The sequence below is a fragment of the Leucoraja erinacea genome, chromosome 5 (genome assembly GCF_028641065.1).
Source record: "Leucoraja erinacea ecotype New England chromosome 5, Leri_hhj_1, whole genome shotgun sequence".
Lineage (NCBI taxonomy): Eukaryota > Metazoa > Chordata > Chondrichthyes > Rajiformes > Rajidae > Leucoraja > Leucoraja erinaceus.
The window spans coordinates 801,897-817,238 of record NC_073381.1 but is presented as its reverse complement, the minus strand read 5'-3'; the positions used below and the strand labels follow the sequence as shown (position 1 = coordinate 817,238).

The following is a 15,342-nucleotide window of genomic DNA, read 5'->3' as shown; positions in this document are numbered from 1 at the left end:
TTCAGACTGGTTAGGGATAAGGGAAATGAGAGATAAAGAACAATAAATGAAAGATATGCAAAAAAGTAATGATAAAGGAAACAGGTCATTCTTAACTGTTTGTGGGGTGAAAATGAGAAGCTAGTGCGACTTGGGTGGGGGAGGGATAGAGAGAGAGAGGGAATGCCGGGACTACCTGAAGTGAGAGAAATCAATATTCACACCACTGGGCTGTAAGCTGCCCAAGCAAAATATGAGATACTGTTCCTCCAATTTGCGTTTAGCCTCACTCTGACAATGGAGGAGACCGGAATGTGAAGGAAAATTAAAGTGACCGCCATCCGGGAGATCAGGTTGGTTCACGCGGGCTGAGTGAAAGTGTTCCGCAAAACGATCGCCAAGTCTGCGTTTGGTCTCGCCGATGTATAAGAGTTGAACAACGGAAACAGTAGATGAGGTTGGAGGAGGTGCAAGTGAACCTTTGCCTAACCTGAAAGGACTGTCGGGGTCCCTGGACTATCTTTTGTGTCTATCTTCGGTTTAAACCAGCATCTGCAGTTCCTTCTTACACATAATCAAAGAATTATCCCACCATGGTCATTATTTCTTCTCCCTGTTCCTGTCCAGTAGAAGATACAAAAGCTTGAAACCAGACTCAGGAACAGGTTCTTCCTTTCTGTTATCAGGTTTTGAACGGTGCTTCCATTAACTATAATAGAGCCTGATTCACCCCATTGAGGAAATTGGAGTTTGCCTATAGGACTAATACAATAAAATATGCTACAATGATAAGAACTATTTTCTGCACTTTGTATCTTCCACTTTGCTCTATCTTTTGTCTTTGAATTTGACGATTGCATTTATATTATGTACAGTGGTTTGCAAAAGTATTCATACCCCTTGAACTTTTCCACCATTTGTCACGTTACAACCACAAACGTAAATGTATTTTATTGGGATTTTATGTGATAGACCAACACAAAGTGGTGCATAATTGTGAAGTGGAAGGAAAATGATACGTGGTTTTCAAATTTTTTTACAAATAAAAAACTGAAAAGTGTGGCGTGCAAAAGTATTCAGCCCCCCTGAGTCAATACTTTGTAGAACCACCTTTCGCTGCAATTACAGCTGCAAGTCTTTTGGGGGTATGTCTCTACCAGCTTTACACATCTAGAGACTGAAATTTTTGCCCATTCTTCTTTGCAAAATAGCTCAAGCTCAGTCAGATTGGATGGAGAGCGTCTGTGAACAGCAATTTTCAAGTCTTGCCAGAGATTCTCAATTGGATTTAGGTCTGGACTTTGACTGGGCCATTCTAACACATGAATATGCTTTGATCTAAACCATTCCATTGTAGCTCTGGCTGTATGTTTAGGGTCGTTGTCCTGCTGGAAGGTGAACCTCCGCCCCAGTCTCAAGTCTTTTGCAGACTCCAACAGGTTTTCTTCCAAGATTGCCCTGTATTTGGCTCCATCCATCTTCCCATCAACTCTGACCAGCTTCCCTGTCCCTGCTGAAGAAAAGCATCCCCACAGCATGATGCTGCCACCACCATGTTTCACAGTGGGGATGGTGTGTTCAGGGTGATGTGCAGTGTTAGTTTTCCGCCACACATAGCGTTTTGCATTTAGGCCAAAAACTTCAATTTTGGTCTCATCTGACCAGAGCACCTTCCTCCAAAAGATGGCGGCGCTGGCTTAACAGCTGCGGCCCACCTGCAGTCCGTCTGTTTTTTTTTCTTTCGTTTTGTTCCTTGTCATGTTTTAGTTAATTTTGTTTTATTAAGTTGTGTATGTGTGTGGGTGGGGTGGGAGAAACATGCTTTGGCCTCTTCCTTCGGGGGATGCGACTTTTTCTTCGGTCGTATCCCCCGTCTCCGTCTGCGCCGAGGCCTAATGGCGGAGCTGGCTGCAACGGAGCTGTGGCGGCGGCAGCAGCGGCGGGGGCCTGACTCGGCACCGAAGCTGTAGCGGCGGCAGCGGCAGCAGCAGCGGAGACCTGACCTGGCACCGAAGCTGTAGCGGCGGCAGCGGCAGCGGGAGCGGCAGCAGCAGCGGAGACCTGACCTGGCACCGAAGCTGTAGCGGCGGCGGCGGCAGCGGCAGCAGCAGCGGAGACCTGACCCGGCACCGAAGCTGTAGCGGCGGCGGCGGCAGCGGCAGCAGCAGCGGAGACCTGACCTGGCACCGAAGCTGTAGCGGCGGCGGCGGCAGCGGCAGCGGCAGCAGCAGCGGAGACCTGACCCGGCACCGAAGCTGTAGCGGCAGCGGCGGCAGCGGCAGCAGCAGCGGAGACCTGACTCGGCACCGAAGCTGTAGCGGCGGCGGCAGCAGCAGCGGAGACCTGACTCGGCCCTGGAGCTGTGGCGGCGGCGGCGGCAGCAGCGGAGACCTGACTCGGCCCTGGAGCTGTGGCGGAGGCAGCAGCAGCGGAGACCTGACTCGGCCCTGGAGCTGTGGCGGAGGCAGCGGCAGCGGAGACCCGACTCGGCCTCTGAGCTGTGGCGAGGCAGCGACCACCCGCGGAGTTTGAACCGTCGCCTCGGCGCAGAGGGAGAACAAAGAGGGAAGAGCCAGAGACTTTAAGATTTTGCCTTCCACCACAGTGAGGAGGTGTTTGGTGAACTCACTGTGGTGGATGTTAAATTTGTGTTGACTATGTGTTTTGTCATTTTTTTTTAATTATATGTATGACTGCAGGGAAACAGAATTTTGTTCAGACCGAAAGGTCTGAATGACAATAAACAAATCTAATCTAATCTAATCTAATCTAATCTAATCTCCACATGTTTGCTGTTTCCCCCACATGGCTTGTGGCAAACTGCAAACGGGACTTCTTATGGCTTTTTTTCAACAATGGCTTTCTTCTTGCCACTCTTCCATAAAGGCCCGATTTGTGGAGTGCACGACTAATAGTTGTCCTGTGGACGGATTCTCCCACCTGAGCTGTGGATGTCTGCAGCTCCTCCAGAGTTACCATGGGCCTCTTGGCTGCTTCTCTGATCAATGCTGTCCTTGCTCGGCCTGTCAGTTTAGGTGGACGGCCATGTCTTGGTAGGTTTGCAGTTGTGCCATCCATTTTCGGATGATGGTTTGAACAGTGCTCCGTGAGATGTTCAAAGCTTGGGATATTTTATAACCCTGCTTTAAACTTCTCCACAACTTTATCCATGACCTGTCTGGTGTGTTCCTTGGGCTTCATGATGCTGTTTGTTCACTAATGTTCTCTAACAAACCACTGAGGCCTTCACAGACAGCTGTATTTATACTGAGATTAGATTACACACAAGTGGACTCTATTTACTAATTAGGTGACTTCTGAAGGCAATTGGTTGCACTGGATTTTATTTAAGGGTATCAGAGTAAAGGGGGCTGAATACTTTTGCACGCCACACTTTTCAGTTTTTTATTTGTAAAAAAATTTGAAAACCATGTATCATTTTCCTTCCACTTCACAATTATGCGCCACTTTGTGTTGGTCTATCACATAAAATCCCAATAAAATACATTTATGTTTGTGGTTGTAACGTGACAAAATGTGAAAACGTTCAAGGGGTATGGATACTTTTGCAAGCCACTGTATATAGAGTCATAGAGTCACATTGTGTAGAAACAGGCCCTTCGGCCCAACTTGCCCAACATGCACCATGTGCACCAGTCCAACCTGCCTGCATTTGGCCCATATCCCTCTAAACCATCCTATCTACAGTATGTACCTGTCCAAAGGTTTTTTAAATGTTGTGATAGTACCTGCTGGAAAATAAAAAATGTAAAATATTTTTGGATAGCATGCAAAACAAAGCTTTTCACCGTACCTCAGTACAATAATAAACCTTGTGACAATAATAAATCTAAGATTAAAGAACTAATAATGAAAAATAAGGAAACGGCAGTGAGTTTGAACAAACATTTTGTATCCATCTTCACAGAACATGACATTGAAAACACACCACTAAAAGTAAAAAGGAAAATAGGGCAAAGTAGTTAACCGCCAACCCAACTTCTCCTGGTACATTACAAATAGAACAAATCTCATTTGTGACAGCACCCTTTGTAGTTTCTTTTGAAATTGGCTAAGGTTACTCATTCCAGCAATTGCACTGGCATCTTGTTCTGTGCAAATGGCCCTTTTGATTAAACAAGCCAGGTGCACATCCTATTTTCTTTTAACATCCAAAATTTTGTAGGATCACTTGTACTTAAGCTAAGTGAATTTCAGAAAACTTTACTTGGATCCACATTGCCCTAAATCTTCAAAATGTCAAATATTATTTTATACCTGTTAAATATCAAGATGAGTATTTTTTCCTGTTATACTGCCATCAAAGACGTTAACTCTTTCACAGATGTGACACTTTACCTTTGCTTTTCTATTTGCTGTACTTTGCCAATGTAGGCAATGACTGTCCTGACCTGGTTCTGGTTCTGGTTCTAGTTGTGGTTCGGATGGAGATGCTTGAGAAAATGTAGCTTCTGATTCTTTCACGGTTAGAGGTTGTGACTCGGTTCTCACTGTTGTCGGTTGTGCAAGCACATTTGTGGGTGGTTGATCATCTGTATCTGCCACGCCTTGTCCTTCAGATACTTCTGATTTAGATTGGGACCCTATATCTTCAAGGGGTGTAGTTGAAATGTAAATCATTATAAAACAGGCACGATAATGTCTCCTCAGACACCTACACCTAAATCAATGATTACTTTCATATCAGACTGGTGAGAAGTAATAAAAAGTTGAGAAAATTAAGATTACGCTGGACAAATGATGCACATTCAGTTGCAAATGGTGCAGGAAAGATTCACCAGAATGTTTCCTGTGAGAAAAAAACAAATCACTAGAGTAATTCAGCCTGTGGGGCAGCATCTCTGGAAGACACGCAAAGGTGATGTTTTGGGTCGGAACCCTTCTACAGATTGGGTGGTATTAAGACTTTCAGCTGTTACTTGTGAGCTTGAGTTTTCGGGAGAGGTTGGATAGGTTGGGATACTTTTCTTGGAATGTAGGAGCCTGAGGGGTGACCATATTGAGAAGTACAAGACCATGAGGGGCATGGATAAACTGAATGTTCGCAGTCTTTTCCAGATAATGAAGGAAGAGTATTCTAAAATAGTAAGCCAAGGCCCAAAGTGAGAGGGGAAAGATTTAGGAGGAACTTAGGGGCAACTTTTTCTCACAAAGGGTAGTCCGCATATGGAATGAGCTACTGAGGAAACTATAGAAGTGGGTACAATTACACCGTTTAAAAGACATTTGAACAAATATATGGAGAGGAAAAGTTCAGAGAGATAAGGACCAAATACTGGCAAATGGTGCTAGCTCAAAAAGCAGACAAAGGAGATCAGCCCTGAATGGCAATTTTGTCAACATAGTCAAGCTCAGCTAAAGTTTCATTTTTGCATAGGTCTATGACTTTGTGACAATTTTGCTATTTTAAAAAGCAGCAAACATCCTTAGTGCACCAATGGCGAATGTGCATCAAAATGTGAGGCGACTCAAAAGGTTTTACCATGTTTGTGTAATTTATGCAGAAAATCATCAAAAATGAATCTACATCACATGCAAAAGTATTGTGCAATGTGAACATATTCTGCAGGGCATTTTGTTCTGACACACAATGCTCATGGATTAGGAAAGGGTTCAAGAAAATGTGGATATCAGCAAAAAAAGGATGGGATTCGAGGATTGGGCTTCATAGGAGAAAGGTGGCTCAGAAGGAGGTTAGGGGAGTAATCGTTTGAAAAGTAAAAAGCAAGGAATTACGTTAAGAAGCTGGCCATGGATACTGCAGTTCTCATACCACAGGTGCCTCGGAGGAAATGCCTTGCAGGTGATGAGTGCGGCAGTGGTGCACCCCAAGACATCAATTCATATAAAACACAAAATGCTGGAGTAACTCAGCGGGTCAGGCAGCATCTCTGGAGATCATGGATAGGTGACATTTTGCATTGAGATCCTTCTTCAGATTCAATCCGAAACGTCTCCTATCCATGTTCTCCTGAGATGCTGGCTGACCTGCTGAGTTACTCCAGCACTCTGTGGCTATTTGTGCATTAACCAGCATCTGTTCATAAGTGATAGGAGCAATGCATTTCGTTGTCTCTGTACTGTACACTGACAATGACAATTAAAATTGAATCTGAATCTGAATTAGGCCATTTGGCCCATCAAGTCGACTCTGCCATTCAATCATGGCTGATATATCTTTCCCTCTCATTCCCATTCTCCTGTCTTCTCCCTTTAGCCTTTGACACCCTTACTAATCAAGAATCTGTCAAAATCTCTGCTTTAAAAATACCCAATGACTTGTCCTCCACTGTCGTCTGTGCTCCAGCTGGAGAGGGCATGGCAAAAGAGGGACTTGGCTGTGACTGCTAACCCAATCCACGTGGAGACGTCATATCCAAATTTTTGCCGCAGACGTTTGAGTGACGAAATATAAAAGTTGACTAAACTTCTTTCATTTGCATCTTGTGTATTTACCCCCACCCTGACAGAGATATCAGTTCTGAAATAACAGATTTTTGGGTAGTGATTTGTGAATTCCAAAGGGCGTATTTATGTTACCCGAATTGTCATAACATGGGGATCACCTGTAGATTACAATCAGAAGTTCCTCCTGAGTCATAGAAGCATTTAAACAGACCATTCGGCCCAGCGAGTCTGTGCTGAATATCATTTACATCCATTTACATAGAAACATAGAAAATGGTGAAGGCCATTCGGCTCTTTGAGCCAGAACTGCCATTCATTGTGATCATGGCTGATCGTCCCCTATCAACAACCCGTGCCTGCCTTCTCCCCATATCCTTTGGCTCCACTAGCCCCTAGAGCTCTATCTAAGTCTCTCTTAAATCCATCCAGTGATTTCGCTTCCACTGCCCTCTGTGGCAGGGAATTCCATAAATTCACAACTCTCTGGGTGAAAAAGTTTTTTCTCACCTCAGTCTTAAATGACCTCCCCTTTATTCTAAGACTGTGGCCCCAGCTTCTGGACTCGCCCAACATTGGGAACATTTTTCCTGCATCTAGCTTGTGCAGTCGTTTTATATGTTTCTATAACAGTTTCTCCTCATCCTTCTAAACTCCAGTGAATACAAGCCTAGTCTTTTCAATCTTTCCTCATATGACAGTCCCGCCATCCCAGGGATCAATCTCGTGAACCTACGCTGGACTGACACAATTACAAGGATGTCCTTCCTCAAATTAGGAGACCAAAACTGTACACAATACTCCAGATGTGGTCTCACCTGAGCCCTATAGCCCTAGCCCTTGTCACGAAAAAAAAATGTTAATAATTTTGTATTAAATATTAAAATTAGAGCAAAGTGGGAATTTGTGCTACAAACAAATTGCTAGTTATTTTCAATTCAGCAATACTCAGATAATAAAGAGCTGCATGTCAAACGGTTGCTTTCTTGACTTTCAACAACCCCCAAGAACAGTTGTGTGAATTAAAAACTGTAAAATATTTGTCTGCATTAAGCACTATGTAAACTATAATGGAATTTAAATTAAGCAACATACCGTCAGCTTCTATTAATTCTGACTGTTGAATTTCTGCTTGTTTTAAAGCTTCCGCTGCAGCTTGTCTATATAAACAGCAAAGCATAAACATTATTTTGACAAATAACTCTCAGAAATCATATCTTTATAACATAATGTCTTAAAATGCATTCATTCTAGTTATTTCCCAGGTAGTTCTGCTATAACGCGAGTTTGCATACCGTGAATTAGATATAACATTGTTGAGGAATTAGAGAAAACTATTTATATTACCTGGGACAAATTGATTGTCACACTATTTCAACGGGAGCAAGAGAACCACTTTTGTGTCACTTTGGAAATTGGCAAGAAGAAAAGCTAGCTCTCAAAAAATATATGATCGAGGGAAAAAGCTGCATTCATGTAACCACCCTGCAGTAGATTTTGACTTTAGAGATGCAGTGCAGAAACAGGCCCTTCATGCCACCAAGTTTACGCTGACCAGTATTCACCTCATACACTAGCACTATCCGACACACCAGGGACAATTCACAATTTCACCGAAGCCAATTAACCCACAAATCTGGACATTTTTGAAGTGCGGGAGGAAACCGGCGCACCTGGAGAAAAGTAACATTAGCAAATTTGCAGATGACACAAAGCTGGGTGGAAGTGTGAACTGTGAAGAGGATACTATGAGGAAGCAGGGTGATTTGGACAGGTTGGGTGAGTGGACAGATGCAATATGTGAGGTTATCCACCTTGGTGGCAAGAACGGGAAGGCAGATTATTATCTGAATGGTGTCAGGTTAGAAAAGGGGAAGTACAACGAGACCTGGGTGTCCTTGTACATCAGTTACTGAAAGTAAGCATGCATGTACAACAGGAAGTGAAGAAAGCCTTCAAAACAAGTTGAGTGTAGGAGCAAAGAGGTCCTTCTGCAGATGTACAGGGTCCTGGTGAGACCACACCAGGAGTATTTGGCCTATAAGTTGAGGAAGGACATTCTTGCTTTTGAGGGAGTGCAGCGTAGGTTCACGAGGTTAATTCCTGGGATGGTGGGACTGTCGTATGATGAAAGAATGGAGCGACTGGGCTTGTATTTACTGGAATTTAGAAGGATGAGATGATATCTTATAGAAACATATAAAATTATTAAGGGATTGGACACGCTAGATGCAGGAAACATGTTCCCGATGTTGGGGGAGTCCAGAACCAGGGGCCACAGTTTAAGAAAAAGGGGTAGGCCATTTAGAACTGAGATCAGGAAACACTTTTTCACATTAGAGAATTGTGAATTTGTGGAATTTTTTGCCTTAGAAGGCAGTGGAGGCCAATTCATTGGAGAGTTAGATAGAGCTCTTAGGGCTAGCGGAATCATTGGGTATCATCAGAAGGCAGGAACGGGGTACTGATTGTGAATGATCAGCCACGATTGAAGGACCAAATGACATACTCCTGCACCTATTGTCTATGTATCTATGTATCAACGTAAAACCTATGTGGCCACAGGGAGAACATACAAAAAATGCACAGACAACACTCATAGTCAGGATTGAACCCGGTTCTCTGCCAGTGTAAGGTAGCAACTATACCATTTTCTCTCTGTGCCCACATTTGTTGTTTCTAAATGCTCTAGTTTCAAGTTTCCTCATACATTCCAAAGATGTGCTGTTAAGTTAAATGGCTGCTCTCAATTATCTTAGTGTAAGTTAATGGCAAAAAGAATCAAAGGGGAGTTAATAGGCAAATGTGAATGAGAATAAATTGAAGGTTTTTAGGCAATTAACATGAAGCGTGATGAGACTAATGAGACTGCTTCCCGAGGAACTGACACAGACCTGATGGGCCAAAGTCATAAAGTCATACAGTGTGGAAACAGGCCCTTCAGTACAACTTGCCCATACCGACCAACATGCCCCATCTACACTAGTCCCACTCTTTGTGCAAAAAGGTTTCTTTTCAGATTCCTATTAAATCTGTCCCCCCTCACCTTAAACCTATGTCATCTAGTTCTTGATTCCTCGACTCTGGGTAAAAATGATGATTCAATGAATAAAGTCCTAGCCTGCTCAACCTCCCCCTGTAGCTTAGGTCCTCATGTCCTGGCAACATCTTCATAAGTACATGAAATCTTGATATCTTTTTCTGTGGCTCTAAAATAAACCTTATCTAAACAAATGCTAATTGTAGATTGGTGGCTATAATTGAAACTCCTGGACCTGAAGCCAAATCACTGATAAAGTGAGGAATTAAATAGTGACAGGATATTAGAGAAATAGATATGCAATCAAACTTCCAGCATGAAAGGTGGTGTGCTGCCACAATCTGTGCTGGCAGCACAACGATTCACGATATTTATGTCCGACTTAGGCAATCGAATAGAAACTCACATGTCCAAGATTTTCAATTTAAAAAGACGAGCAGCATTTTGGGCAATGTAGAGCTAAAAAAATTAAATTATTAAGAAATATAACAGAGTAAGTAAATGGCAAAAATTATGAGAAATGGATTTTATTGAGGCCAACATGAGGTCATCCATTTAGGGCCTGAAAAGCAATGACAAGGAGCATTTTCTAAGTAATAAAAGCTGGATGCAGTGGAAGTTCAATAATATTTTGGAGGCCCATCAACAGAGTTTACTAAAATATCATATAGAAATGCATAAGAAAATCAAAATGGAATAGTAGATTTAATGTCAAAATGATTGTAATACAAAAGGTAGAAATTATGCAAACACTATGCAGGACCCTGATTATGATGTACCGAGCACTATGAACAGACTTATGAAGGATATGTTGGCTGTGGAGGGAGTGCCTTGGAGGTTATCAGGATACTGATATAAAAGGGAATATCGTCATCATTTTTCAGTAGCTTGAGGGCCTTTATCAAATCATCTATATTAGACAATAGACAATAGATGCAGAGGTAGGCCATTGGGCCCTTCATTGCCCAACTGTGGAGATAAGAGTCCTCGTCGGACCGCAGACCCGCCCATAGGTTCTTTGCCCACCCAAAGGCTAGTCGGTTGGCGGGGCCCAACTGAAGACTAATTGGACTGCAGGGCCCGTACAAAGGTTTGTCAGACTGTAGGACCGGGAACCCACCTGGAGGCTCAGTGGGCACCATAAATGGGAGGGAACTGGAGACGTTGGACGTGAAGAGCCAGGGCAGCAGGAGGATGAACCAGGGTAATGCCTCCAGCTGCTGCAAGGGCACAAAGAAGGCTGGGCAACGAGAGGGATGTCAGTTTGCGAGATCAGCCCCAGTACATTGAGTACGTCTTTGGAAAGGGCACCATTTTGGCAGCGTCTGCATGATCTATATGTGAAACTGTGCAGTTGCATATGTAACAAGTAAAGCATATTTGATTAAACTATTGAGAAGAAGCTGTTTTTGAATCTGATGGTATGTCCTATGGAGAATTTGTATCTTCTGCCCGACGGGAGAAAAGGGAATAACAGGGGTGTAAGTGGTCCTCAATTATATTGGCTGCTGTCTTCAAGCAATGTGGTGTGGAGTTGTTGGGCGAGGAAGTCTGGTTTACTGTGATTCAAGGCTCCATGATGCTCCACTAATGTGTTCCATGACCAACCTCTCAACGCGCTTCATGATGGCGGGTTTCAGAACTAGTCATTATTGCATTTTTATTTTTTTAATGGCATTATTGACTTCAATAATGGGAGAACTTTAGGGGTTCAACCTAGTTGTCTTGCAGAAAGATGGGAACCTTCAAAGTCTATTGGTCTTATGATTTCAAGAAATACATGATTCCTTCATACGTAGTTGGAACTAAAGCAGTGGGTTATTGTGGCTTTTCAGATTCAGATTCAGATTCAGATTCAATTTTAATTGTCATTGTCAGTGTACAGTACAGAGACAACAAAATGCATTTAGCATCTCCCTGGAAGAGCGACATAGCAAATGATTTGAATAAATAATAATAAGTGTCCGGGGGGGGGGTGGTGATTGGCAGTCACCGAGGTACGTTGTTGAGTAGAGTGACAGCCGCCGGGAAGAAGCTGTTCCTCGACCTGCTGGTTCGGCAACGGAGAGACCTGTAGCGCCTCCCGGATGGTAGGAGGTTAAACAGTCCATGGTTGGGGTGAGAGCAGTCCTTGGCGATGCTGAGCGCCCTCCGCAGACAACGCTTGCTTTGGACAGACTCAATGGAGGGGAGCGAGGAACCGGTGATGCGTTGGGCAATTTTCACCACCCTCTGCAATGCCTTCCGGTCGGAGACAGAGCAGTTGCCATACCATACTGTGATACAGTTGGTAAGGATGCTCTCGATGGTGCAGCGGTAGAAGTTCACCAGGATCTGAGGAGACAGATGGACCTTCTTCAGTCTCCTCAGGAAGAAGAGACGCTGGTGAGCCTTCTTGATCAGAGTTGAGGTATTGTGGGTCCAAGAGAGGTCATCGGAGATGTTGACTCCCAGGAACCTGAAGCTAGAAACACATTCCACCTTCGTCCCGTTAATGTGGATGGGGGTGTGCGTGCCGCCTCTGGACTTCCTGAAGTCTACAATGAGCTCCTTGGTCTTCTTATAGTTAAGGGCCAGGTTGTTGTCAGCGCCCCATGCTGCTAAGTGCTGGACCTCCTCCCTGTAGGCCGACTCATCGTTGTTGCTGATGAGGCCAATCAACGTTGTATCATCTGCATATTTGATGATGGTGTTTTCACAATGATTCTGGAATAAAATTGTTTTGTCGGAGCTTGAAAATGCTTTTTGTCACAAAATGCTGGAGCAACTCAGCAGGACAGGCAGCACCTCTCCAGAGATGCTGCCTGTCCCGCTGAGTTACTCCAGCATTTTGTGTCCATCTTCGGTGTAGACCAGCATCTGCAGTTCCTTCTTACACAATGCTTTTTGTCATCCTTTTACTTGGTGGTGGTGGTGAATACTAGTCTGTTGGCAATTCTACCCTGAAAGTTAAGGTTATTAGGAATGGGGAGCATGCCAGGAAGAGCAGTCAGAGTGAAAGGAAGAAATAGTTTTAATGAGGACCAGCAATGGGAGGATGAGAAGAACTGGTAAAAATTGGTTTACTCACTTTTCAAGCTTCTTTTTTGTTTCTACTGCTTGAAGTCTCTGTATTATGTTGAAATCAATGTCATCTTTATTTTTATTATACATTTTGTTGAGGAGGAATTTCCCTGATGATACAAAGAGATACCGGAAATGTTATATTATTTTAAAATGCAATGTTAATCATCAAACCAATCTTTCATGGAACGTTCTGATATTATAAAAGAAACATAACCTGAATGATTTGTAAAATCTTACTCCAGTTTAGGCAGGTGATCAGTCAGATAACCGATAAGAAGAACTCAAGACCGATCAGGCCTGCTACCCACAATCAATACTCTCCACTGCGCCCTCCCATCACCCATTTTCCATACCAACTCCCACCCAATCCACCCACATCTAACATCACTGGGTCTATAAATCTCTAGCCAACGCTACTACCTTCACCAGGACTACGGTGGGAAGCAGTTCACCCTCATTTTCTTAAATGCATTTAGTGATGAGAAATAAGTGCTAATGTGAATAAAAATAAGACAAAAGCTAAATAAACTAAATTTAAAAAAATCACACTGAGCAATCTGTTTTGCCATTCCAATCACTCTATACCATGGCAAAAGGGAAGGTATAGGCTTTCAGGGATCATAAAGGACAAAAAGAGGAAATCGAGTGAAGAAATACATTGGAATGGGAATGGAACAAGACAACTGAGTAGAGATAAAAGTCTAGAGGAGATAGCAGGTACATTGGATTTGAACTGCAAACAATATAGAGACGATTGGTACCAAGACAAAGAAATAACTGAAAATGAGAAAAGGATGAAATACAAATATCACAAATACAAGTGTTATTACTCACGACAGAGTCAATAGGGAAAAGGGACAGTTCTGCACCAAATCAATGATAATAGATAATCTTGATTCCATTGAGAAACTATAGTGTGGGGGTCTGTGTAGTCTACTAACAACTTCATGATGAACACATTCAGGAAGCAAAAAGACAAACAGAGAAAGATTAGCTGCGGTAGACATGCATGAGGTAGAGCCATGTGGAACATCTAATAATATGGTTGAATTTTAATCAGAAATGGTAGAAATCAGAAATCATTGAAGTGTGAATTAAAGGACTGCTGCATTTGAAAGATCCAGCATGGCTCTGCAGATGTGATATATATATATTTAAATATATTTATATATTGAAGCAAATTTATTTAGCTTTTGGGTTCCTTTAGTTTGGGAATTAATTAAATACCAGACTGTTAAAAATGGAAAGATGGCCTAATGAATGTCATGTATACAGGAAAAGTGGAATGCCATGTCCAGATCAGCAATATCTACAATGAGGAGGGGGGAGGGGAGGAAGGGGATGATGTTGAATGCTTGAATTCTAGTATCTCAGTTGTTTCCAACCAAATGTTATGCCAATGACTGGATCATAGCTATGCCTCTCTTCCATCCGGCAAGACGTATAGAGTGTGAAAACATAAATCCAGGGACAGTTTCTTCCCAGTTGTTATCAGGCCTCTCACCAATTAGAGAGTAGTCTTCACCTCCCATCTACATCATTGGTCATCTTTGGACTATTTTGATTGGATTTTACTGGACTTTATCTTGCACTAAACATTATTGCCTTTATGCGTAGGATGAAACTGCAGATGCTGTTGTGCATTGAAGATAGACACAAAATACTGGAGTAACTCAGAGGAACAGGCAGCATCACTGGAGAGAGGGAATGGGTGACGTTTTGGGTCAAGACCCTTCTTCAGACTCCATTTATCCTGTATCTGTACACTGTGGACGGCTCAATTGGAATCATGTATAGTCTTTTTACCGACTGGGTAACACACAAAAAAAAGCTTTTCATTGTACCCCAATACACATGATAATAATAAAAATCTAAACTAAACTAAACAATGTAACATTTTTATAGATGAAAAGCAAATGCAAAGACCAGCAGTCTTTCTGTAGATAGGGAACTATATATTCTTTGTTCTTAATACCGGTAGGAATAAATATCCCAAAAACATATTGTGCAAATGAAGCAAGTAAGCAGGAGAAGTGGAAAAGGAATTAAATTATTGGCATTGTGTGAATTGTGGAAGGTAATTACCAGCAGAAAATTACCCCTCGAGGTTAGAGCTTTTCAAATGAGAATAGTAATAGCTCAAGAGCAGTATTAATGATCCTGCATCGCTTCAGGAGATCAATACTGCAGATTTAAATAATACAACACCTGAGAGAAGCAGAAACATCAGTCTGAGGTTTTCTAAGGGGAAATTTAAAATAAAAAATGAGGACATGGTGTAATAGATGAAGTGGATAGACTAGGGTGGGCCAAACCGAACCTTGCATAATAAAGGAAATACATTACAGACCTGTGAAAAGTCAAGGGCCCGAAAGTTAAGACATATCCGCTATTTTGTCCAGCATTGTTTCTCTGTAAATCTAATGTTACTGGAGTGTTTTGCCATTGAAACCATTATTAGGTTGATCCATGCCACTTATGAAATTTGTCCGGACACTTTCAGTCATGATTCCTCCTTGCACCCCAGACTTAGGTTCTCCAGGAGTCAGACAAGTCATTCTCCAGGCCATATTCCTTCGGCCAATGCCTGGAAATCAGGTTAAGTTGTTCAAAGTAGTTCCCTGCCTGTTTCTTGTCGCCCTTCTCAAATAAAGGTACAACATTAGCCACCATCCAGTCTTCCAGCACTTCAGCCACGGCTAATGAAGATACAAAATATGTAAAGAGTAGCATTAGATAGACACACTGTGTTGGAGTAACTCAACAGGTTTTCTCTGGAGAAAAAGGATGGGTGATGTTTCAGGCTGGGACCGTTCTTCTGATTTTCAGTC

At 42.7% G+C, this 15,342-nt stretch overlaps 1 protein-coding gene across 5 annotated transcripts in view; it reads right to left on the bottom strand.

Annotated features, from left to right (window-relative positions):
• The window catches only part of ak9 (adenylate kinase 9), a 162,514-nt gene that overhangs the window by 74,355 nt on the left and 72,817 nt on the right, over positions 1 to 15,342 (bottom strand). For 4 of the 5 annotated variants that reach the window (XR_008723418.1, XM_055634956.1, XM_055634957.1 and 1 more), the window contains 3 exons: positions 12,516 to 12,618; positions 7,501 to 7,565; positions 4,392 to 4,589 (listed from right to left, as the gene is read on the bottom strand). Coding sequence is in view for 4 of the 5 variants with exons in the window: in XM_055634956.1 (XP_055490931.1) it covers positions 4,392 to 4,589; positions 7,501 to 7,565; positions 12,516 to 12,618 (366 nt within the window). In the remaining variant the exon portion in view is untranslated. The remainder of the gene's footprint in view (positions 1 to 4,391; positions 4,590 to 7,500; positions 7,566 to 12,515; positions 12,619 to 15,342) is intronic. The other variant, XM_055634958.1, reaches the window with a different exon arrangement.